At 40.8% G+C, this 26,770-nt stretch overlaps 1 protein-coding gene and 1 long non-coding RNA gene across 6 annotated transcripts in view; one reads left to right on the plus strand and one right to left on the minus strand.

The window, feature by feature from the left end:
* The window catches only part of CBX5 (chromobox 5), a 51,582-nt gene that overhangs the window by 20,202 nt on the left and 4,610 nt on the right, over positions 1-26,770 (minus strand). For 3 of the 5 annotated variants that reach the window (XM_083428102.1, XM_083428099.1, XM_083428103.1), the window contains exon 2: positions 1,280-1,457. In XM_083428102.1, coding sequence (XP_083284228.1) covers positions 1,280-1,416 — 137 coding nt within the window. In that variant the 5' untranslated portion in view covers positions 1,417-1,457. Of the gene's footprint in view, positions 1-1,279; positions 1,458-23,097; positions 23,177-23,285; positions 23,417-26,770 lie in introns of all 5 variants that reach the window. The other 2 variants (XM_083428100.1, XM_083428101.1) reach the window with 2 other exon arrangements.
* Positions 9,612-11,629, plus strand: LOC310671805. The gene is made up of 3 exons (XR_014508211.1): positions 9,612-9,747; positions 10,014-10,153; positions 10,496-11,629. It is a non-coding gene; the product is annotated as an uncharacterized lncRNA (long non-coding RNA).

Genomic DNA, 26,770 nt, shown 5'->3' on the forward strand with positions numbered 1-26,770 from the left:
AAGCAGAACACTTTGCTCAGGTTCAGAGAGGCTCATCCACATAGCACTAAATAACAGTTTAGCATTACGTGTGAGCTGGATCTAAGGCTATTTTCCTTGGAGATTATTTACTTTTATATTTTCAAACTGAGCATGGTCTAAGGGACACAGAATCATTTTGAACAACTGAATCACCGCAAGCCCAAAGTGCTCTTTTTTGATGTGGTGCTGATGAAGAAATACCCTCTCAAATGCTGCACAGCAGGGCAATGTGTCAGTGTCTGCTTGATAACTTGCCTTCCCAGAGTCAGGTGGTGTGCATCCATTTAAACACCGTGGCCTCAAATCTGGACTCTTACATAATGAATCACGGCTGTCCTTCACGGAACCGTAAAACCGGCTGCCAGAACCCAGGACAAATACCCAGGGTACATATACATACAAACACATACATCGACAAAAATCCTTTTTAGAGCAGTTCTTTTGTACTGGGACTAATGAGAAGGGCTGTGCTTTAAAAAATAATGAAATCAATCAAAATGACATACTAAGTTAACTTAAGCTCTGCACCCTGTGCAAATTATGCATTTTGCATATATTTGCTTTGCATAAATCTATTTCAATTCTGGTAATTGTGGAGAGGGCCAAAGTATGCTGAAGCTACTGATTTGGTTCCTGGAGATTCTTCTCAGCTCATCTCGGTGTCTGAGATTCAACAACCTTTGCTGACAACTTTCAAGCTTATCTTAATATCCTTAACAGCTAGAAAGTTGTATTTTTGAAAAATCAAAATCAAAAATCATAGCAGAGATATTTGGGATACTCAAATTTCACACCCAGCACCGAATTCTGTGCTTGGACAACACAGCCCTGAAGGGAGGGGAAGAGGATTAACGTTCCTTTTCCAAAGCAGCAGTTTAAAGCAATCCACAAGAGTATTTGATCAAAATGCCCTCCCAAATCAGAAACCTCAAACGAGGAGGAAAACTATTTAGACAATAGTGCTGGTGAATAACTCAAGTGGAACTACCAACTCTGTGAAGTGAGAGAGGGAACGCAGATGCCAGGGTTTCCAAAACACGCTTTAAGGTCCCAGGCCCTCGCCTCGTGACCCACTCATTTAAATGGATGCACGCCACTCTTGTCTGGAGTGAGGAAAGCAAGCTCCCACCCGTGAAGGTTTTTTTTTGTTTTTAAGGAAAGCTTGAATGAGGGCAACGGAAGTTAAATTTGAAGCACTGCCTGGAGCTCTGCTAACAAGAAAGCTCAAAGCCCACGCCAGAAGGAAAGTTGGACTTACTCAGAGAATCCTTTCCACTTGAGAAGATACTCCACTTGACCCTTCACAACACGCCTGTCTAGAACCTTCTCCACAACATATTCCTCCTCCTCTTCAGAGGACGAACTATCTGCTGTCCTCCTGTTTCTCTTTCCCATAGCGCAGAAGTTGCACCTAATGCACAAAGGCTACCCAATTCCTGCAAATCGGAAGGGAAACGTTAATTGGCGATAACTGAAAACGGGCTTCTGTTTCCAGAAATCTCACAGCGCATCACCCACTCTGGAACGGCACATCTCTCAAATGTTTCACTGTCTGCTGGCTAACAGTCGGGGCTGCAAGGGGGATCTGAGGGCAGAGGAGGCTAACAATTCGTATATAAAAATAAGCTGATTTTAAAGGAAGAAGGGAATAAACAAATGAAGCATTAGGTCTTTTCTTCCAGGCCATTTTTAAGGTGCATGATACAAACAATTCCACAGAGCCACATTATATGCCAAACCTACCCGCATTCCCCCGAAATATCAACCATGCTGATACTAGTCATTAAGCATTGTCCCAATTGAACAAATTTGCGATGCTCAGTAGCAAGAAAGGAGGCTGCATTTATCTCAAGATAAATAAACAGGCATGGCATGAGATTGTTTCACAGGGTGTTAAATACCAGCTCCTAGCGTAGCAGGTCAAACTGGAGCTAATTCAAGAAAATCTTTAATAAACATTATTTATTAAAAAAAGAGAGAGTGAAAGAATTGCGTGGGTGCTCATTATGAATATGAAACTCCTGGTGGGGAGGTAAGCTGTATGCTTCAAAAGAGAATTCCCCTCAACAGCATATAGTAATTTATTCTCTCTTCCTGCAGTAGCCAATCACTTCTAAAAAGGAGCAGAGCTTCCATTTGAGCTACTTTGTTTTAATTTTTATCACATATATACAGCTTTTAGCGAGGAAAACGATTTACCACCTTCTTCTTCTCATTTGGACTTTACAGCAGTCCTTCAACTGTTTCATTTTTTGCAGACTGGGATGCAAGGCTAAAAACTAAAACTAGGCTATGCAGCAAGGGCATGCAATGACAGAGTCCAGCCTGGAACCGATTCAGCACTGGACCCACTGTAAAGTGAACCCCAAAAATGACAAAACAGATGTACACTACAAATGTAGGATACTGTAGAAGTGAGCAGATACCTGTTTCAGCAAGGCTAAAAGCACCTTGGCTCACACCAGGAAGGCATGTTAGGCTTAAAACATTATTTAGGAGGGCAGAAGCTCATGCTGCTGGGTCCATACTGAACAGAAAGAGCACCTGTGCTCAAACTCCTGATTTGTAAAGGTAAAGGTACCCCTGCCCGTACGGGCCAGTCTTGCCAGACTCTAGGGTTGTGCGCTCATCTCACTCTATAGGCCGGGAGCCAGCGCTGTCCGCAGACACTTCCGGGTCACGTGGCCAGCGTGACAAGCGTGGGTGTAAATCTGCACAGTGTACAGGGGTCAGCAAACTTTTTTAGCAGAGGGACAGTCCACCGTCCCTCAGACCTTGTGGGGGGCCGGACTATATTTTGAAGGGGGGGGGAGTGAACGAGTTCCTATGCCCCACAAATAACCCAGATATGCATTTTAAATAAAAGCACACATTCTACTCATGTAAAAACACCAGGCAGGCCCCACAAATAACCCAGAGATGCATTTAAAATAAGACGACACATTCTACTCATGTAAAAACATGCTGATTCCTGGACTGTCCGTGGGCCGGATTTAGAAGACGATTGGGCCGGATCTGGCCCCCGGGCCTTAGTTTGCATACCTATGGTGTAGACGCTTCCAGCTACTATGTTTCTCTAGGGCCAAATGTGAGGAGGGACGGATCATAAAATAAGCCATGCTGGAATGCACAAGCCTTGTTACTGAAGAACTGGAAGCTGCGATCTAGGAAATGTTTTGTAACTTACAACAGTTGCATGAATGTAGAGAAAAATTGGTTTGTATCCCTAGATTTCCCCTATTTTGCATGCTATTTCCAAAGAGAAGATTAGATCTATCACTTTGTGGGACAGTAACTTATGGTAGAGGCATAGGTGCCTATCTGCTGTGGATTTCAGGAATATGAGGGGAGGGAAAGCAGGTACTTCAAAGAGGAAAGCGGCAGAAAAAAATTTTAAAAAGAAAAACGGAAAAGAATGAAACTCAATTTTGTTCTGCTGCAACTTCTTGTCACACACACTTTTTTTTAACATTAAAAATAACTTTGAAAAGAAAGGTAAGATAGTTGGCCCAGTACTTTATTTTGGTTCAATGACAAATTAAAATAATGTAAATGTACATTAAAAAAAAATGAACAGGAAAATATATTCGAGTGATGACTAACCTGTGGTCCTCCAGACGTTTTTGGACTACAACTCCCCCTATCTCTGAACACTGGCCATGCTGGCTGCAGCAGATGGAAGATGTGAGTCCAACATGTGGAGAGCCACATGTAAGCCACCTCTGTGCTGGGGGTGGGGGTAACAATTGAGAAATACTCTTGTGGAACAAAAGGATGGATTTTAAAAATTTTCTGCCCCATTTAACATTACTTGTAGCCCCACTTAACATTCAAATGTAGCCCCACTTCTGAAATGTTAAAAGCCGATGACATTATCTGAAATTTGGATATTGCCACTGTAAAAATCAAGATATTTATACCCACAGAATAAAAGTTGCAGACACGTTTCTGAGTATGCAGTCTTTAACTGGTGAGTGTGTGATGCAGGTAACGCGCCAATAAAATTACTTAGAAACCTCACATTAACAAGAGAAACTCTTCTCAAAAGCAGAGTTGAAATGACGAAAAACTGAAATGGATTGATTCTTTCAACAGACTAGTGCCTCACTGCTACGGCTACAATAAACTGGACTGTGGTCATGCTGGTATTCATGGATCAGTAGTTAAAGTTCTGTCACAGCTAGTTATAAAAAGGCATATTTTTCCAGGGATTTATAACTTGGCTATAAAAATTCACTGCAGCTTGAAATATGGGCTTATGAGGTCTCAGACCCTGAGTGAAGTTTAATACCACCCAAAAAAGGTATGTGTCTGTGGAAGAGAAATCAATTACACCATTTGAGTTACAAGACTGAAAAAAAAGTAGTTACAGTTGCTTTGTGCTCTTATAAATTACACAGCTTCCAATTTTAACAAGTCTGAATTTAGCAGATGATTAGTTCATAAACACTGTGTGGTCCAGCTGTGCTTAGCAGAAATTTTATTTAACTTTCACTTACGGGTTGCCCTCACAGCTCTACCCCTACTGCAAATATTTGCCATTGTGAAACATGCGCACCCCATCACAATTAATTGCACATTCCATATGCAGACATGAAATTAGGTGTTGCAGTCTTGAACAAAACACAGTAAGAGGGCTTATAAATGGAAGTTCTTAATAATTTTCCAAATGGAGACACATTACAAGTTCCCTGGAAAGTGCATATTTTTATAAGGCTATTAAATGTGTTTTTAAAAGAAATTAACACAACAACAACAGAGAGACTTATTTTGACGGAAACCAGGAAATTCCATGTTGAAGCAGGCTCCCATTTCTTAGCTGGAATTTCCTGACTTGTGTCAGTTTAGGTCAGACAGCTAACATATTAAACGGTTATTATAACAGATTCTTTGCCCACAGGAGTCTGCCTGGCAGGCCTGTCCCAGGGCAAAAGCAACATAGCAACCAGTGCAGCCTGAACAAAATGTGTGCAAGTAAACTCCCAAACTGTATGTAGTTGTGGGCATGTTGTCATTTACTATACAGATTATGCAAAGCTAACATCCTATACAGGGAGAAAGATCATATGGAGATAACAGATGAAGACAGCATGCAAAAAAGTGTTTGTGCTTTTGTCAAAAGGCAGCTGTCTGAAAGTAACAAGTTTCTACTATCTTCCCCATGCAATGGACAGAAATAATGCACTTTATTCCTGCTAGGGCTTCTGAGACTAAAGCTCTAGGGGAGCAAAAGAAATGAAAGGGGGGGGGTGGGTTCTGCTCCATCTGACAGATCAACGAAACTGCCAACAATGGTTGGGATTAAGCTAGCATTTTACACAATGTTAACAACATGCTGTTAGCCACTTTGTTTCTCTACAATGGAAGCATTTGCACTTGGCAGTGGTAATGACCACATTAAAACCAACTGAGTTAACACTGTATGTAACCATAATAGTGCTTTACACTCTGATTTAAAACTACAGTATCTTGCAAAACCTAAGGAGTTAAGTATCTCCCTGCCTGGAAAGAGGATCTGTTTAGTATATCTTCAGAAGGCTACAATCCATAAAATATTCCAGCGAGTGGGTACTGAAAAAGAACCATATACATTTAAACCATGGTTTTATAATTTGTAAACACTGAAAATGGTATTTTAGCTAATGAACACTAAGTGACAGGACATGGAGGCCTCTGTCCCCCTTACTACATCATTTTGCAGTGCAGGGATAAGATTACTACTGTCAGCAATAATTCTCATGTTTCTCGTGATAGTCAACTGTGCCTGTCCACTAGCGCAATGGACTTCCACTTGAACAACTGGACTCTTCTCCCATCTGCAGCTTTGAAACATTACAGGACAGAGTGATTTGGAAGGGGGGTGCAAGCAGCAGAGAGGAGAGGAAGGGGAAATCTGTGCCACAGGTTCATACAGAACCTTTGTGTTTGAGTAGCCTTAAATAAATGTATCTACACTGCAAAATTCCAATAACTGTGGGAATGTGATCAACAAAACATGGGCAGGCTGAGCAGTCTTCAGATTGTGACCAACACCAATCAACTCTTGGGTTGCATTCAACAAAGTAGTCTTATTCGTGCAAGGACTTTTGCCTGAAGAATGGGATGACTTCTCTGTCCTCTTCCCACATGTCCCCTGATCGGGAGGGCTGGGGAAAAGCCCAGAACAGGTTGAGAGGAAGTCCCATAGTGCAAGCAGAAGTCCTTGCACTAATGGAACAACCGATTTTCTTAATGAGGATCAGCAACATGAAGTTTAGCTTGCAATGGTGCTAGTATGCTGTCAAGTTCCCTAAGAAACTCCTATGACTCAGGGCTAAAATAGGGCTCAGATACTGTCAACTTAGAACATAGAGCATAACCATTCTATAGCGGAATGAAACACCCTTATCAGTGTTCGTTTATGCATGTCAAACAAGTCTACAGGCCCAACCACTGCTAAATGCCTTCATAATTTAAAAGGTAGCTGTGATAAATTGTAAAGTTAGACAAATTAGTGGTGTCCAGTTTTTAGGATGTCGGTTTGAATGATTTGAAACATATATGCCAAGATAAGTATGATAAAATCTTTAATTGGCATTTACTGTACTGCAGCTGAAATATTTTATGACACTGTACCACTACGATAATCAATATCCTGCAAATACCTAAAAGAGGAAAATTAATATGCTTGTGAAATCATATGTATGCCTAACACAAAGCGCACACAAAGATGTAACATCTAACATACAATGGTTGAGAAATGGATGCAGACCAACCCACTGAGGCCGAATGCAATTGTTAGCAGGCCTTGTGACTTAGAGAAGATAGGGATAATTATCTTTATAGGGCCAAACCACCCTTGTAATTAAGTTTAAAAGCCTGTAGATGCTTCTGGATCCCGGAGCCAAAGTGACTTAAGGAAAGATTTCTGGGTGGTATATCTTAGGGACATTTATTTCTAAATTCTTAAGAGAAGAATAAGCTTGTAACTCTGGATATACCTAATAATTGGGGGGGGGGGGAAGAGTCCTACAGCACACGCTAACACATTTAATAGTACGTATATTAACTCTGGCAGACAAAACAACTACTTCCTCAGACCCCCAGCACATGAGATAAAGACATGGGCATAGCCAAGGGGAGCAGGGAGAGCAGCCGTCCCCCCCTAGATCAAGTAAAACAATAGAAATAACTAACTGGTCAATCACATCAGTTCTGCCCCCCCCCCCCAAACAAAAGTTCTGCCCCTCCAACAAAAATCCTGGCTACGCCCATGGATAAAGATAAAGGAACATATCCTGAAGGCAGACACAGCAAACGTAAGTCTTTATGTTTTTATATGCCCTGGGACCTTGTGGTGAGCAGCAGGTAAGAAATCTTAAAAGTAAATAAATAATAGGTTCAGTCCACTGAAATGAACAAGATCCAATAACATGGCACAATCCAACATAAGAGTACCCATTCCTTACAGGTGGGAGCTTCATCTGCATAGATAAACTCTTTATTAACACATGTGTTTTGGTCAACATTACAGGGTGCAAATTTTACTTAAAATTTGGAGGAAACTGATGTGGTTGTTGCTAGTCTTTTGGCCCAGTAAGAGGGGAGGCTAGTGCTAAAATAGCAAGTACAGCATTGAGGCCAGGATAAAGAAAAATAAAGTTTACAAGCAGCTTTTTTACTTGCAGTTGAAGGACCAGACCATAAACCTTAGGCTTTATTCAACAACACAAACACAACTATTACTAAGTCTTCTATACGTCTATGGAAAGTGATAATGGAAGAAAAGAAAATAATAATTAGAATTTCGTATGTTTTATATCAGCCGCAGTGCCATCTGTTATTTGTAAGCCATATGGAGCTGGCATTTACAATATTCTGGTGATACTGTAAAGCAATCCCTATAACAGAGCATTTAAGATTTAAACATTTAGTTACAAAAACATAATCAAGATATGCATTTCCTATAGTAATTCCCAGTCCATAAAGTTTTGTTATGCTTCCAGCAACACTCACATTGTGCTATTTGATGCAAAAACAATCCCTGCGAATGTCTCACACTTAAAATTTTAAACGCTAACATAACCCCCAACAATGGACTGAAAGAAAAGCTCTGTTAAGTCTGCCCATGTACCAGAAAGTTTATATACTGAAGAAATGCCTAAAGCCCTATTACACAACAAGAAAAAAATAATATGGCTAAAAAGCAGTAATTAAGTAAGAACCCAAGGAGTTCAGGCCAAAGGCCCATCTAGTTCAGAATCCTGTTCCCACAATGACCAAACAAATTATTATTTTCTATTCAATCACTTACCTGCCCTTCACCATGAGGTCCCATGGTGAGTTATAGCAATTTAAAAATACAGGATTAAAAACATGTTAAAACAAATGTCTGTGGGAAGCCTGCCAGCAGGGCACAAGCGCAACAGCGTTAAATTAAATATTTTCCTTGTAATTAACTATTTTTGTTAAAACTAAGTAAGATAACGTTTTGTCACCATTTTGTCAAATTTCCTGTATTTACAAATCTTTTGATCAGTGTGCATTTAATAATGTACCATAGCATAGGGATTTGGTACCCGGCTGAAAGATCATGTACCCCTACTCATACAAATTCACCCAAATTGTACACTACACATTTACATGATCACATGTTTTGTTTTGTTTCTACACTGTATTTAGACAACTTTCCGTTATGGTGCATCGGCGCACTTAATTCCAAACCAGATTAGGAGAAGACAGGGAAATTTCAGTACAAAAGGGAAGGGACAGAATAGAGAGAAACGTGATCCCATTTCCATTTCCTAGGCAATGGCTCTTAGTTATGAATCTTCTAGGTAGGTTTTGTTGCTGCAGTGACTATTATTATTTCTCCAACTTCAACCTTTACAAACATATCTAATCTTTAGACATCCCAAAGAAGATGCATGTGATATATCTGCTAAAGTTCTTTCTTTCTTGAGGCAAATCACTGTGCAGAAAAGAAAAAGTGGGGTTTTCTGTTGGTGAGACACAGGACAATTAAGGCCATTTAAAAACCACGGATTCAAACTGAAATCTTTGCCTGACAGGAGTTTTTCTGCTTCTGGATGCCATGTAGATCTAAGAATAATTTGTTATTTTTTAACAAAATCTGTTATTTCTCAATTACTATATCTTTAGTTTCTTTTTTAAAAAAAACCTTTAGTTTGAGGAGGAGGAGGCGGGAGGAATAGCCCAGCTATTGTTTTATTGATTTAATATGCTGAAACTGCTTTGAGATTTTTATTAAAAATATAAAGAGGTATAGAAATAAATATTAAATAAATAAATACAAATCTTTGGGGCATACTGAAATAGACGCTTACCAATAAGCAGAGAGTTGTTGTAAATTAAAAGTATGATTTCCACAGCCTTTGGAACCAAAAATTCCACTGTGTGTGAAGTTAGTAGAATAAACTGTATTGTATTTTAATCTTGTTTTTTAAATTGTATTTTAATCAACTTGATTTTATTATTGGTTGTTAGCCACCCTGAGCCTTGTCTTGGCTGGGGAGGGCGGGGTATAAATATAAATATAAATATAAAATAAAAATAACTGGGAGAATTGTTTCTCTCTCTCTCTCTCTCTCTCTCTCTCTCTCTCCCAAATACCCCGACTGGCTTCAGATTATCAGAGGACTCTCCATAATTGTTTTTGTGTGTTTTTTTTGGAGGAGAGAACAGAGAAATTATTTTTCATTTGTCCAGTGCAATCTTTGGAGTCAAGTTTACTTTGCAGTTTCCTTTGGAGCAAAACTAAATTATACAAATGTGCTGAGTGCATATAAAGCTTGATGATGGAGGGAGTCAGGTTCAAAGTTCTGTTCAACCATGAAGTTTATTGAAAGGCCCTGGGCAACTCACTATCCGACAGCCTAACCTACCTCGCATGGTTGTTGTGAGGACAAAAAGAAGGATATCGGAAATTACCCTAGTATAAAAAGGCAATTTCAACAAATTACACAAATGTTACCTGATAATTAAGCTAACAGTCTGCTTTTAAGAAACCTGATGAACTTTCTGGATCCTGTCAACAAACCTTCACAAATCTACAGTGGGATAACAGCTATGCAATACAGCAGTGTCCTAGTTTCTAGTAACAATTATCCAAGGAAAAAAAGCTTGTACAGTGGTGCCTCGCAAGACGAAAAGAATCCGTTCCGCGAGTCTCTTCGTCTAGCGGTTTTTTCATCTTGCGAAGCAACCCTATTAGCGGATTAGCGCTATTAGAGGCTATTAAAGGCTCAAGGGATTAGCGGATTAGCTGCTAAAAGGCTATTAGCAGCTTAGTGCTTTAGAAAAAGGGGTTGGGGAGCGAAAAAAAATCGCAAGAATCGCAAGACACTTTCGTCTTGCGAAGCAAGCCCATAGAGAAATTCGTCCTGCGAAGCGCATTGAAAAACGGAAAACCCTTTCGTCTAGCGGGTTTTCTGTCTTGCGAGGCATTCGTCTTGCGGGGCACCACTGTATTAAGTTCAGTTCTTGGGCCGACTCCCTGCTAGAGCCCACAAAAACAGTCACATGCCTGACAATGCCCGCAGAAGTTCCAAGCAAATATTCAGAAAACTAAGATAATGGCTGAAGTTTAATCTTCTACCAAAAATTTGATGAAGGGTTTGGCAGTGCCTCTTTTAATGCGCAGTATAGTTTTGTACTCCAGTATCACTCCAATGCATTTGTCAAACAAATTACATTTAAGCTATATAGCCTAGAACTTAGACACATAAAACCAAAATAGTATTGAACTTTCATCCACCCCGTGCAAGGGTACCCTTGGCAGCCTCTTAACCATCCATTATAATCCAAAGCAATTTCTCTCTGTAGCAATTTAAAAGCTGTAAAAAATATAATGGCCGATGACAGGAGAAACAAACCACACCAGAAGTTATTGAACCTTGTAGGTTCTCTCAAGTGTCTCTATTGACATTTAAGTGTGAGTTATTGTGCCACAATATCATAAAATGTGCTCAGTGTTGCAGATATATTGTTATTTAAATGGCACCCAAAAAAAATCAGCTCCAAAGAAGAGGTAGCTACATCTTACAGAAAGAGAAAGCTTTCTTATAACCTTGCTGCTGTGGAATAGGAATTTCAGTTACTTAATTTAGAGAATTGATACAAATGGTTTCCCCACACACACCCTGCTTATCGCTCACTTGGTTCACAAACAGAAAAATCCAACAGACTTCAATCTCAGAAGTGTAGTTTATGAACAAATGGTGCAATGTGGACTTAAAAAAATAAATTTATAGAAGAATTCATTTCACAATTTATTAAGAACTATTTCTGCTTCCTGCTAAAACGCATAGCTGCATTTACCACTGCAATAAATGGCTCGGCCACAATCCTGAGATGAAATACCTAAGACTAGTGTTGTGTGCCTTGTAGGACTTCTGTCACAGGTCAACCCTCTTCTACCCGATCCCAAACAAAGACTAGTGTCATAGAAAGAAAACTGCATATGCATCTTCCTAAAGTTCTGGATGGAGACCAGATTTTCCCATTCTCTAGCATTATGTTTTTTTATCAATAAGGTCTACAATAGCCCACATTTCTGTCAGAAGGAAAAGAAGACCCCCAAAACTTTGTACCAGGCACCCTTGGTCTGATAAAAGAATATAATACATTGGTGCCCCGCAAGACGAATGCCTCGCAAGATGGAAAACCCGCAAGACGAAAGGGTTTTCCGTTTTCAGAGGCACTTCGCAAGACAAATTTCCCTATGGGCTTGCTTCGCAAGACGAAAATTGACGGAAATTTTTGAGGGGGTTTTTCGCTCCAAACCCCCTTTTTCTGAAGCGCTAAGCTGCTAAAAGCATTTTAGCAGCAAAACCGCTAATCCCTTATGCCTTTAATAGGCGTTAATAGCCCTTAAACTGTCAATAGCGCTAATCCGCTAATGGGCTTGCTTCGCAAGATGAAAAAACCGCAAGACGAAGAAACTCGCGGAACGGATTCTTTTCGTCTTGCGAGGCACCACTGTATATCAATAACTTGGATCCTAACTAGGCTTCCACTTACTCAGGCACGTCCAGCAGGTAGATCGTGATCTAGATCACTCGACTTTCCTCCTCCCTAAAAAAAGCTCAGCAACTTTGACCTGAACCCCCCAAAAGGAGTAGATCACCACCAGTTTTTAACTGTGAGTAGACTGCAGTCTCTTGGGAGTTGGCCAGCCCTGCACTAACTGAAGGACTCCTTCCATTCACAGACAGGACTGAGAATCCAGCCGAGGAAGCTGCCAGCAGAGGAGCAGGGAGGGCATTTTTCACCCATTTCCCACTACACCTGCAGTACCCCCACCTCCTGGTGCCAGGGGCATAGGAAAGGGGGGCCGGGGGGCTGCCCCAGGTGCCGTAATGGAAGGGGCTGACAAATTATCAAGGAACAATTACTGCCCTAAAAAGGTCTTATCTTACTACACTAGGGATTATATAGCTATATCTGAAATTTCGTGCATATCAGTTAATATCTTGACCCTCCTCCATGAAAATAGCTATTTACTTGGCCGTTTTCCTATGTCGTGAAGGCTGAAATTTCAATTCAGTGGAGCAGGGTCAAGATATTAACTGATATGCATGAAATTTCCGATATAGCTATATAATCCCTAGTGTAGTAAGATAAGACCTTCAGAGCAGGCATATTTTTTTAAAAAGTTTTTTATGAACCACCCTACTGCCCTACCCTCCACTGGGCTTCCCAGGTCCTGGAAAGTCAGCCTATGTGAAGAAAATGAGACTAGGCTGAGTAGATTAGGCCTTGCCTTGCCTTTGTCCCGCCCCCTGCACGCAGCCGATTTTTCTTGATTTTACTGCTGTGGGGTTTTTTGTTTTGGTAAACCACTTTGTAGGTTTTTTAAAAAATAAATTTTATTAAATAAACAATAAATATAAATAAAATAACACAAGCCAAAACACAGTCCATCCTGTAGATTTAAGTATCCGTCCGTAGTCGCCTACTTGTTATCAGAGGCCCAGAATCTACATTCCTTTGTAAGAAAATATGAAATAAGGTAAAACCATTTTTGCAGGCAAAAAAAATAAAAATCAGTGTGTGGGGGGTGACAAGAAATTTTCTGCACCGGGTACCACCTGACTTTCCTATGCCTCTGCTTGGTGCTATATCCAAATGGCCAGCTCGGTCCCCCCCCCCATCCGCTCTGGTAACACTAGAGCACAACCTAATGCTGCCATCGACATCAGGGATTCATTCACCTGATCATCTTTCCAAGGTGATATATGCCATCATCTGCAGCAATGTCTTTCTGCATTCCACACAGGACAAAACAGGCCTGCCTCCCCACAAAATAATAAATGGGCATGAATCTGACAGTAGAAATGACACTATTCGAAGCCAGCGAAGGACCATTTCAGATTCCCAGGACACTCTGTAAAGTGATCTTGGGGTAAAGGAGGTTCAAAGGAAAACTGTGGCACAAAACCACTGAAGTACAACACTTCAAAGGATTCAACGCTATCCTTTGTGCAAAGGATTTTTAGCACATTATATATGTTAACTGGCTTACCAATGTCAGGATGTCTGTGTTAAGAACTGTTTGGTGAATTGCCACTATTAAGGACTTTGCTGCACTGTCATTTCCCTCTGAACTCATTGTAAACAAAAAGGTAAAGGGACCCCTGACCATTAGGTCCAGTCGTGACCGACTCTGGGGTTGCAGTGCTCATCTCGCTTTATTGGCCGAGGGAGCCGGCGTACAGCTTCTGGGTCATGTGGCCAGCATGACTAAGCTGCTTCTGGAGAACCAGAGCAGCGCACGGAAACGCCGTTTACCTTCCCGCCGGAGTGGTACCTATTTATCTACTTGCACTCTGACGTGCTTTCGAACTGCTAGGTTGGCAGGAGCAGGGACCAAGCAACAGGAGCTCACCCCGCCGTGGGGATTTGAACCGCCGACCTTCTGATCGGCAAGTTCCAGGCTCTGTGCCACAGCGCCACCTGCGTCCCTATTGTAAACAAAACCTCCCCCCTATAAAAAAAAAACATGTATGGATGTGTGCGCGTAACTATCTATCTGTCTATCTAGCTAGCTGCAATTCAAGATAGTCCACAAAGGCTTATGTGAGGAGTGGATCTTTGTCAGTCCCAAGGACCGTGTTGCTTTGTGTACAAATTTTTACCTTTGTACAGTGGGCTAGTTTCTACACATACTCACACATGCCTCTCTATCCTTCAATTCAGCGCTCAAGGGCACATTCCAGCCAGCCAAAGACACTCAAAGAAAGTCTGAAGCAGGGTCACTGAAATGTGGCTTGGGGCACAGCCAAAGGAAAGCCCCAAGTAAAGATGCAAAATTAAAACCCACTCCCCCCCCCACCAGGAAGAACAGAAACTTTGGAATAAAGGGGGAAATATGCAGTACTCCCTTTTTTTAGCACCCTTTACTGGAAATGACTTTGTTGCTTTAGGAACGTAAAACGTATTATCTGCAATTTGGTTTCCCATAAAATTATCATCTTTGGCTTATTAAAAGTACAGTTTATTAAGGCAATAATTACAAACTGAATTTACTTTGTGTTACAAACGGTGTTACAACCTGCTGAACTATAAGGGACCTAGCATCCCTTTTGCCAGTTTCAGTACAGTAAAACAAATTATGTCTTCTGAAAAAAATATTTCAGCCCTCCTATGTCAAGCAGACATAAAGCACTTACTAATTCCATTCATAAAAAGTTGAGAAAAAGAGTGGCAGGGAGGAGAGGACCAAAAGGCAATGAATACGACATGAAATTCAATCATTATCTTTTTTTTCTCAGCTATCATGACCAGTTGTTTATATTTGTCAATGGATTTATAATGGACATGAAAACTGGGGGTATGCCCAGATGTGGGGAACCTTTGTCCCTCCAGCTGCTGCTGAACTACAGCTCCCATCATGTCTGGCCATTGACAAGGCTTGCTGAGGCTGATGGGAGTTGTAAGTTCAGCAACATCTGGAGGCCCAAAGGTTCCCCCAGACTTGCTCTACCCTTTCATGTGTCCGTTTATTTATTGATTTGGTGTATTTCCAAGCATAGACCACTTTCTTCTACATGCTGCAAAAGAAGTTGGCGAGAAGCAAGAGGAGTCAGAGGTTGTGCTGCGCAGAGGCTTGCAACCATGTTGCAGGAGGTTTGGCAGAATCCCAGTCTGCATTCCTGCGCTAAGTAACTAAAGATGTTCTGGATTCTGCAACATTTGAAAGTACATCTGGTCCTAAGTGTTCTGCTTGTTTTGTAATCCAGTCAAATGCAGTAGCAGTGCTATCATCACTTACATTTCTGCCTTTGAATCTTGGATCCAACAGATTTGCAGCGGCAACAAATTTCTATTGCTCTGTATGTTCCCCTACTCCCAGTTCTCTTGAGGCCCAGTCAAGCCAAGGGGACGGAGACAGATCCACCAACTGTGTTGTAACAAGATGAAGACGCAGCTTCGCTTGTGACAATGGCAGTGTGCCCTAGAAGCAGAAATGTATTTTGCGCTTGCATTTGAGACTTGGAAGTCTTAGTGATTGTCCTCAGTGTACAGGAACTGTAATGATCTGATACTGTACTTACATAGCAATCTTCCAGTTACCCAGGTTTTTTGGTTTTGAAAGAGTAAAAATAATTTTGAGGAGTTAAGTACATGGTCACCTGCTCTTAAATATTTTATTCATGTAAAATGAAAATATTTCACACACACCATTTTTCAATTCGGGGGGACGGGGGCGGGACTAGCTTTGGAGAAACCCCACACCATTTTCTTCCATGTCTTTACATTTTTAGTCTCCAACCCTGAGCTGATGCCCTAACTTGTGCATCTTTAAGGTGTTCATCTTCGTTGTTTTTAAGGTACAATGTTAGCTTGACAGCTTTCCTTTACAAAGACGATACCAAACTAGGATCTAGGTAGTCTCTCCTTAACACAAAAGGAGTATGAGATACTTCAGACTCAGACCAAAAATTGTGCAAGCCTCGACAGGTCTTTGTTCTATAGAAGAAATTTAAGAACATCAGTAGAATATCACCTTCATGCACACCCTAAGCTTCTACATCTATCAGTTTCAAAAGTTCACAGCAAAGTCTCCACTGGGTGATTTACAGCCACATTCCAGTGACTCAAGATGGGCCACTGTCTTAGAGCATTAGCATTTAAATTGTGACAACTAAGCCTTACCATTAACACTCTATTGAGATAAATAAGGGAAATTTACACCTCGTTTTGATGCAATTTCCATGCATATGGCTATAAATACCAGACACAAAAGGTGATCTTTTTGCCCAGAAGCTTTGTCTAAACCACCCCTCTATCTTTCCCACACCATTCCCCTATATTTCACATAATTGCTTGCCTTGCTACTTTTGGTTAACGCAAGCATCAGTTACTTAGAAACAGTCAAAGCCCAAGAAATACTGGAGTTACTGGAGGAATTCTCATTTGAATGTTGTTATGTTGCTTTGGTAAAGGAGATATTTGAGAATCCACCCTGATGAATTTAGGAGTTACAAGGAGAGCAAACCATATCTCTGTCCGTAAAGTGCTCACACAGCTGGTAAAACACTTTTGTTCAACAGAAGCAGTCAAAAAAGTCCACAGGGCCCAGAGCATGAAGCAGCTGGATCTTCTCTAGGTATTCTTTGAAAGCAGTTGAGAGAATGAGCTGTGGCCAGTGCGTGTTTATGGTTTGGAAGGGGGAAAAAGACTGTGAGAGAGTAGAGAGGCAGCTGCTGTAGATAACATCACTTCTAGTAGATAACTTTAGACAAATCTAGTTGTGGTTTATTAAACCATGGCTTAGTTTTATATGCAAACCCTGCCCTGCAGGTTAACTATGATTTGTCTACTGCAAAAAAAACCCCACAATCTGAAACCATGGTTTGTTTCTGGCTTACAAACCTGGCTTACTTTCACCATGGCTTTATATTACATCTGAATCCAGCATTTCCCTAACCATAGTTTGACCACCTCGCCCCAGAAACTACAAAATATCATATTGATTTATAGCATGCTTTTTTTTCCAAACAGGGACTCAACATGGCTTACAACTAAACTAGGTTACTGTATTAAAATGTATTTAAAAAGCAATGTTTGAAAACAATTAAACATTAGCAATACTCACACACACACATACATACACACATGATCATATACAAAGGTATGTTGGAGACAAGAGCAGCTGGGAAACAAACCAAGCTAGTCATAATTTTGTTTGATCACCTGTGGGTTAACTCATTGCTAACTTCTAGTTTGTTAAACAAACCATGGCTCAGTTATGTCTGAACCAAGCTTATTCTCAGCCCTGTATCTGCAATATGGCAATGATAAAAATACTGTATACAGTAATACTGTACTGTTATAAGGATTGCTAAAATTTGGAAGGTGAAGTTATTTGAATGCTCAAGAAACACTACATAAATCTGAGGTATGATTATCATCATTTTATAATATCCTGTAGGGTGCTGAAGTACTGAATACCAGCTATGGACACCATTAGTGATTAAAATGTCATTTTCTGTAAATGCACACTTCTGTTGCTGTGAAGGACAGGTGGGGAGGGACGAAAAGCTAAAACTGATCTAGACCCTACAATTAAGCCACAGGAAGCAGAAATGCTATCTAACCATTTGGGTCAACATGGACCACTGCAACAAAATTACTGCAATGCAGCTACCATGAGATCTTGATTTCACATGCGCATAACTGTATAGGTCTTCCTATTTCCAGCTGAATTGTTCCTGTGCTTGATTTTAACTGTAAGCAATTTTTCCTGCCTAAACAAAAAGCTCCACTGTTTTACAATATAGGAGAAATAAAAATTTTCAACTCACAAGGAAGAAGCGAATGTCATATTTTAATCTGATAAACTGCTGTAGTTTAGAAGACAGAGATCCATAGCCGCCTGTCTGGGGACTAGTGCCTCTGCCTCTTTTTAAATATGCAGTTTTGAGCTAATAACAACAACAAAATGTAGGGAAATTACTAGGAATCTATAGAAAATTGCCAGCATTTTCTTTGCTTAACAGAAAAGAAAAAAATATTTTAACACCAACGAAGCAATGTGAACACACATTTAGCATATATAGAGGCTATGTAGCACAATTATTTCACTTAGCCTTCACGTTAGCTCATCATAAAGAGAAGAGGTGTCCCAATCACTTTTTAAATGCTTGCTACCTTTAGGACGTGGGATGCGGGTGGTGCTGTGGTCTAAACCACTGAGCCTAGGGCTTGCCGATCAGAAGGTTGGTGGTTCGAATCCCCGCGACAGGGTGAGCTCCCATTGCTCGGTCCCTGCTCCTGCCAACCTAGCAGTTCGAAAGCACGTCAAAGTGCAAGTAGATAAATAGGTACCGCTCTGGCAGGAAGGTAAACGGCATTTCCATGCGCTGCTCTGGTTCGCCAGAAGCGGATTAGTCATGCTGGCCACATGACCTGGAAGCTGTACGCCGGCTCCCTCGGCCAGTAAAGCGAGATGAGCATGCAACCCCAGAGTCATTCGCGACTGGACCTAACGGTCTGGGGTACCTTTACCTCCCTTTAGGGCAACACTTCATGTACCTGATAAAGGACTCTATTCCACGAAAGCTTACCCCATAAATTTAAGGTGCTGCAAGACCTAGTCTTCTGCAGAAAAACAAAGAACACAGTTCCCTCTCTGGAGATCCTGGGTTTTAATAGCAGCATCCTGCAAGACAGCACTTGAGTGACATATCAGGTGCTATGGCACCTTCAGGCATAAGATGCCTTTTAAAATAATAATAATAAATAATAATAATAAATTTTATTTATATCCCGCCCTCCCCAGCCGAAGCCGGGTCAGGGCGGCTAACAACAATTAAATAATCAAACAATCAAATAATCCAACATTCTAAAAACATTCCATTATAAAAATTAATTAAAATTAAATTAATGGCAACCGTTAAGCAAAATTCTGTGCAGGTTGCCAGCGGAGGGAGTCAGGCTGGGCCTTACCAAAGGCCTGGTGGAACAACTCTGTCTTGCAGGCTCTGCGGAAAGATGTCAGGTCCCGCAGGGCCCTAGTCTCTTGTGACAGAGCGTTCCACCAGTTTGGAGCACAGCCGAGAAAGCCCTGGCTCTAGTTGAGGCCAGCCTAACCTCTCTGAGGCCTGGGACCTTCAGGATGAAGGTGCAGCATGAAGGTGTAGTTCAGAGGCTTTCAACCTTCTTGAGTCCACGGCTCCCTTAACCAACTGCACTCTTTCTGCGACATCCCTGTGGGGCTCAGGAGCCCAGCGATGTCACTCCCTGCCTGCAGAGCTGGCAGCCTCTCATCCTTTTTCAAACACCCTCCCTTGCGGTGTGTTCCCTCAGCCTCCTCTCTTCTCCCCTCTACTTGGGAGTTCTTTGGGCAGCCGCAGCTTCTGCCCCTGGTCTCTAAGCTGGCCCCCCACCCCAAAGAGAGCTGCCTCATCACACTGCCCCACAGGGACCTGGGAAGCAACCCCTGGTCAGACCCAGAGGCACCATTGGCCTGGGGAGCTTGTGGCCAGGGCTGCTGCAACAAACAGCTATGTAAAACCATTGGGAGGCAGAGACGCAAGAGGGAATCCGAGGAGGCATTGAAGGACAGTGGGGCAGAGGCCAGTGTTGCCCGTAGCACCCCTGACCATCTTTCAAGGCACCCCAGGGTGCCACGGCACACTGCTTGAAAACCACTGGTGTAGTTCAACATTTGAAAGATCAGCCACCCAATTTATAAATTTGACATGTTGCCGCCTTATAAAGCCACAAAACACTAGTGTCATGCCCTATGTCTTTCAAAACATTTTTTGATTCTTATTGTGGTTTGATGAAATGCAAGCTTAACCTAAAAAAAAACACACACCCAGAAATGTCCAGCTCACAAGATTATTATACAGTGGTACCTCGGCTTACATACGCTTCAGGTCACATACGCTTCAGGTTACAGCCTCTGCTAACACAGAAATAGTGCTTCAGGTTAAGAACTTTGCTTCAGGATGAGAACAGAAATCGTGCTCTGGCGGCGCGGCAGCAGCAGGAGGCCCCATTAGCTAAAGTGGTGCTTCAGGTTAAGAACACTTTCAGGTTAAGTACGGACCTTCAGAAGGAATTAAGTACTTAACCCAAGGTACCACTATATTGGTCTCATTTGCTAGATGGATTTCTGGGGAACGTTAAGCCACTGGTCATAAATCAAGAGTTGTGTCTCCACAGCACAGACAAATTCTGTGGAGGTGCAGTCCTCTTACGACAGAGGAAGTGTATACTATGTCCTGATCATAGGCCAACAACCCAAGCTATGCACTGTTTCTCTGCCTAGTCAAGAACGTGCTGTCTCTTCCCTGCTGCAGAACAAAGCTCTCTTGCAACTCAAGAGAGGCTGGAGAACTTCACTCGTTGTTGGAATAACAGCCTGGACAAAGGAACAACAACGGTGAAGTTAAATGTAATCTGAGAGCTAAACTAGATGGTACGAAAAACACCTCAGGATCTCATGGTACACGAGAAAGAGGAGATGTAACCCATAAAAGATAATGGTTATCATGTCAGGAGCTTTTGTAGGCAAGAGTGGCTCTTACTTCATGTATGAAGTATCGTGAAAATTATGGAGAATGTATACATACACAGATGGCTGGAGAGAAAAACTGCTTGGAAAGGCAAGATGTTAAAAAGTCAATGCATACTGAAAGCAAAGTTAAGTAAACAAGACCTAAGGTAAAGGTAAAAGGTAAAGGACCCCTGGATGGTTAAGTCCAGTCAAATTTGACTATGGGGCACGGTGCTCATCTCCACTTTCAGGCCAAGGGAGCCAGCATTTGTCCATAGACAGCTTTCCGGGTCATGTGGCCAGCATGACTAAACCACTTCTGGTGCATGGAGAACCATGACAAGTGCCAGAGCGCACACAAACACCGTTTACCTTCCTGCTGCAGTGGTACCTATTTATCTACTCACACTGGTATGCTTTTGAACTGCTAGGTTGGCAGGAGCAGGGACAGAGCAACGGGTGCTCACCCCGTTGTGTGAATTCGAACTGCTGACCTTGCAATCAGGAAGGCCAAGAGGTTTAGACCACAGCACCACCCGTGTCCAAGACCTAAGGTAACAACAACAGCTTCATCAATAAAGATGGATCCAGGTATACCCAATCCTTGCTGGTTAGTGCTCAGTTTGTGCGACATCATACGTGAGTGAATTTTCATTAATTTAGGACATGATTCAAGCCACCAGAAATTTTAGTATTTCACTCTGCCTGTCTTCCACCCACTTTTTTTTGAGATAAGAAACATAAGGTCGTGGGAGTTTGAGATGTTCATCTGTTTGTTTTTCTGTGTTGTGATTTGTTGTGTCTGATTTGTGTTGTTTTTATTATGCAGATATTACTTTGTTCAAAGTAAGCCACAGAATGGTACTGCTGGCAATCAATGACATGCCACTTTGGAGGTGTATGAACTCTTGAAGGTGTAGATGATTTTACTCTATTCTGTAATAAATGTTGCCTACTTAAATACAAGGAAAGAATTAGTACAGAGATTAATGTAACAAGAGAGCAAGGCTATGTTTCTGTATGGTGTGTCAGAACATTGGTTAAACTGCAATGAGTTCTATATGTGCTACTAAGCTTCTAGAAATTTAAATTGCTTAACTAGGTTTCCTATACTTCAGGGGGGGTGGGGAGAGACAAGAAGAGGATATTACAATAAAATCACACCAGAAAAGGGAATAAGTTACAAGAAAGGGACAAAGCCAAGGGCATAAAACTCCAACTGAAACATAAGTGATAAGATTTCTGAAAGGTATTTTTTTGCTAGAGTAAAAAAGTTAGCATTTATGCCTTGCTACCCACAAAATATAATTTTCAAAAGCATCCTGTTTGAGAGTCAAATAATTTTATTAAATGTGTCAGGAGGCTCTCAATGACAACCTCCATTTACCTATTTCAAATCCAAATACTTTCACCAGGAAGCATATCAAATACCAAAATACAAGAGTCAATAATGTATTTCCAAAATAAAGCACCGAATACAGTTACATTCAGCAAAATATTTTATTAATACAGGGAACGCATGTACATGTTATAGGTACACGAGGAGCTTGTTTTGCAAGAAACTGTATGAAACAAAAAATAAGGCATATTTAACACAATTGAAGGAAACAACAATTTTAGGACTATTTATGGGTTGGGTCCAGAGAGGCACAAGTGTAAAGACACTCACAGAAGAACCTCTAAACAAGTACAGCCAAATCCCCACTCCCCATTACAGTCCCCGCACCCCACCCCACACTTTTCTGGAAGACTCCTTGACCCAGGAGAAGTTTTTCAGAAGCCAAAGGAGGAGGAGAGAAGAGGAAGGGATGTGAAAGTCCCTCTGTGTGAGCATTCTAAGGCTTCCAATATATCGATCTAACTGGGTTTTACTGTTGTTGTTGTTTAGAGATTTACTGAGCTTTCAGCATAAAGTTCTCAGAGAGAGTTACCAATATACTACCTCTTTAATTGGTTATAATGCCATAACCATTTTCATATGGTTATAATGCCATATGAAAATACCGAGAATACTGTGAGTTCTTATGAACCGAATATCAGCTTCTAAACTAATGTAAAACAAATATCAACTTCTATACCTCCAGGTACAGGGCGGTCTATAAAATCAATCAACCAAGAAATATAAATAAAAAGATATTTCCTAAAGTTGCTTTGCGCTACAGAATAGTTGGCATCAATGTGCCTGATTAGTGTTCGCCTTGTGATAACATCAGTGTTTCTATTTAAACCTGAAAATGTACAAATGTAACATTTTGACCTGAGTGGACACTGTATATGAAGTGTCAGAATAAGACCCAATTGTACATAAATCATCATTATTAGGCGCCCCAATTTTCTTCTGGCAGGAAAGTACCAATCAGAGCAATCAGCACTGATGGATCCTATAAGCAGCCATAAACACAGAGATCTTGCTTTTGCAGTTATGCCCTTGGCTGTTATAAATGGGTCGGTTTCTTACTGTAAAACAGCAGCCTCTTTAAAGCACATTGCACCTATTTTTGCATCTAGCAATGATGCTTAAAACCCAGTCAACAATATACCTCTTCATTCCATTTTCAGGTTACCTGATCTTCAGGTGGTTTCATGCTGCTCTGTAAGATTCTGATTGGGGTACTTAAGTAGCATGGATTCCCTGAAACAAAACTGCAGGATAAAAACGTAAATGAAAATATTTTAAAGTTTGGTATAATTTTTAAAAAGTGTATTAATATATACAAATGTATCAATATAGGATGGGGGAGGGGATACTCACACTCAGATGTGCTCTGAAGTTTCTAATTCAACCAGATATTGCTGTAGTCCTTTCTGATTTGCGAGGCATTTACTTTGCCTTGACAAGTTTCCCATCTTATGGAGCACAGGAGAGAGAGAAATATTTTCCATCTAAAATATGAACATGGCCATTTCAGGGATGATACTAAAGTACTTGTATTAGTTTCCTATTCATCCATACTGGATTAAAAGGAGGTACATTTCCACACAGATTCCAATCAAATAAACATGCAGAATCAGTATTGCCATTTCCCCATTGTTTCCCACTGGAAGACACTGAAAGATCCATTAGGCCTCAGGAAACTTCTCATGACCACAGCACAACCCCACATCATGCAAAGGACTGAAACCAAATTAAGTAAGACATGGTCCAATTCTCTCGGCCATGGGGCTCACTTGGGTGGCCTCAGGGTTTGAAATTAGCAGGGAGCCAGGCGCATTTTGCATCTAAAGACTCTAAATTTGTGAGCACCTCAAAAAGTCTAGGTGCCATATTTTGCACGTGGCTGACACTCAAGGATTACCGAAATGTATGTGTTTTGAAGCCTTGAAGTACATGTTAAGGATAGACAACATGTTAAGGAGTTTAATAATAAAGAGTAGTTTTGAAAACAGAAGTATGGAACCAGTGGTGGCTAGACAGTCTGTTTAGGGGTCCAAAACCCAGGTCCCAGAAGTCCTAGCTTTTCAATCCCCGTTTCTAACATTGGGTGACCTTAGACCACTGTCTTGCAACCTAATCAGTCTCTTTCTTTTGAATGGACATCATTCTGGTGAAAGGGAGTGGTATAGGAAAAAAGATGTTAGGATGTCACTATACCAGCAAGATTTTAAGCAGAACATTGCAACTTACATGCAAAGAACAGTAAGCAGCATTCCACTTATACAACTCACTGTCTCTTGTGCCAGCAATGAGCTACTCCATCAGGAGAACATTCTGGACTGGCATACAATTTGGCACCACAAGAAACCAATTGTGCACAAGGGAAAGTGCCTTTCACACACCCTAGACCATGGCTGAAGTCAAGCCAATGAGTTTCAGTCTTGCTTTTCTGTGAGCACCAAATTCATCTGTCCTTTAATTATTTTATGGAGCTCCAGAAAGGTACATGTTGAAATACTAGAGACAGATAAAAGATAATCTTGAACACATCTAGAAAGTTGATAGAAGAGGAGATGCTCTCCCAACGTTTCCCAATTTACAAGACTGGCATATTTATGCTGGATATGACAGGATGAATTTACATAATGGAGATCCAAGTGACTGGGGAGGACAGAAAGGGAGATTTTCAAAATAAAAAGTCAGCTCTAAATTACACCATATTGTGGCCTTTTAAACTCTAGGAATGGCAGAAAGGTTTCAGTGCTGCGCACAATCCTTTGATGGAAATCTCAGGTGCTGTTAGTTTAGGTCCTAAAACTTGGATTTGTCATTTTGGAGCTTTATGCTGCTGCTTCCTGCAGTATCCAGCAGGTGTTGGTAGTATAACAGAGATTCTTTATTTTTATTGGAGGAAAGAACCCATGGGAGATTTTTCGGCCACTCCCTTTTGTATGTGCAAATACTTTTTCAGGGGTGTGGATTAAGCACTAAATCATGAAGGTAAAAACAAGAAGACAGCTGTATGTAGAATAAAACATTCTTTGTTCCTGTAGCTTTTCCTGAAGCGTTTAGTATATGCAAATATCTTAAAAATCAACACCATCCTATTCTACACTCCACTATGTAGCTGTGTGGTAAAAGGCCCACTATTTCTTATGACATCCATTTTATTCAGTTCACTTTGAAGAGAACCTGGAAAGAGGTTTGAAAATTTGGTAACCTACCCACATAGTTGGTATGATCAGAGAGAAATTCATCATAATTTTGGATCAGTTGTGTAATGCAATCATGTAAATTTTAAACAAAGCACACATCCAATAAATTTGAAGGATAGCGTCAAATACTTTTCAAACACAAGTGTTCCTTTGCGCTAAACAAGACATAATGGCCTGGATCTAAATACCACTGTGTGCAAGTAAAAAGCTCTCCATTTGTTGGAAAAGGGGTTGTCTTTTTGGGGTTTCCTTTCATTGGCAGATATTAATACTACATTGAATCCTACTTTGAAGCAGCTGGAGGTGGTGGACGAGGGGTTGCAAAAGTTTGGGTACATGCATGAAACATCTATATATTCTGTTCAGTATAAGTTCAGAAAAATATCCTATAAAAAACTATGTAGTACACATAACTATGTAGTAAAAATAACTTTGTAGGGTCTTGTATCAAGTATGGTTTTTGATGTGCTAGTATTGCACTAGAATATTTTTTAAAATCCATTGGATATTAGTTCAGTATATTTTTTATATTGTATCAGAAATACACATAGAAAAGTTGCTTTCTTGTTTATATTGGGCTTGTTCTTTCTCCCACAATCCCACAATATGCTGTTGCTTTTAACCAGATCCTTCAGTGACTTCAGTACAGGTGTGCATGAATGCTGTACAGTCGTACCTTGGATCTCAAACGTCTTGGCTCCCAAACAAATTGGCTCCTGAACTGCGTGTTCCAGTTTTCGAATGATTTTCAGAAGTTGAATGTCTAGTGTGGTTTCTGCAGCTTTGGTTTCCGAACGTTTTAGAAGTCAAAAGGACTTCCGGAACAGATTCCGTTCGACTTCTAAGGTACAACTGTACTTCCCTCGGAAGCCACTGAAGTGCTTAGCAATACGCAGTCTGAATTTCTTGCCCACACACTGTTGATTGAAGTAGGCCAAGAGAGAATGAGAGGAAGAAGAAATGTGGGGCAATGATGTGACTACAATACAGAGTGTCCTATTGCTGGAGCCCGATGAGTAATTTGGCAAGTTTTGCATCCATATCTTACACTATTTACCATGCTGGAATGTCCTGAAGCAATTTATTTTGCCTTTTTGCAGAAGCACATATACAAATAATTTTATCTCAAAACACCCAGTTTAACTTTGATGTTTGATGGTCTCACCACCTTTAACAACAACTCAGTATGCCACAAAAAATATCAAACAGTGACCATTTCTGACTCCCAAACTAGCAGCAGCCAACTTGCTAAGAAGCAACGCAGATGTGAACTAGACTGCAAAACAATTGAGAGCTCAAGTTCTTAAACATTTATTTAATATTTTGACAGATGCAGTAATTTAAATTAAAAATATCACAAGTCATTTGCAGTTCAACTACTTAAATTGCTGAATTACTTCTGGTAGGATATGAAAATGGTTTTATTAGTACAGCAAATCAGGAACACAGATGTTTGGTTGCATATTTCAAGTTGCTCTGGACAGTTAATAAGCAGATCTGTCTGTTTGTTCAGGAAGTGCTCAGACAGCATGCTGGGGAAGACAATATACAATAACTAGAAAAAAAGTTATATTGTAAAAGAAAATACAAGGGTAAATGATAGTAGACAATTTGCCTGTTGTAACTTAATTGGCTTCTATTTTAAAA

The sequence above is a fragment of the Podarcis tiliguerta genome, assembly GCF_965153285.1.
Source record: "Podarcis tiliguerta genome assembly, chromosome: 2".
NCBI lineage: Eukaryota > Metazoa > Chordata > Lepidosauria > Squamata > Lacertidae > Podarcis > Podarcis tiliguerta.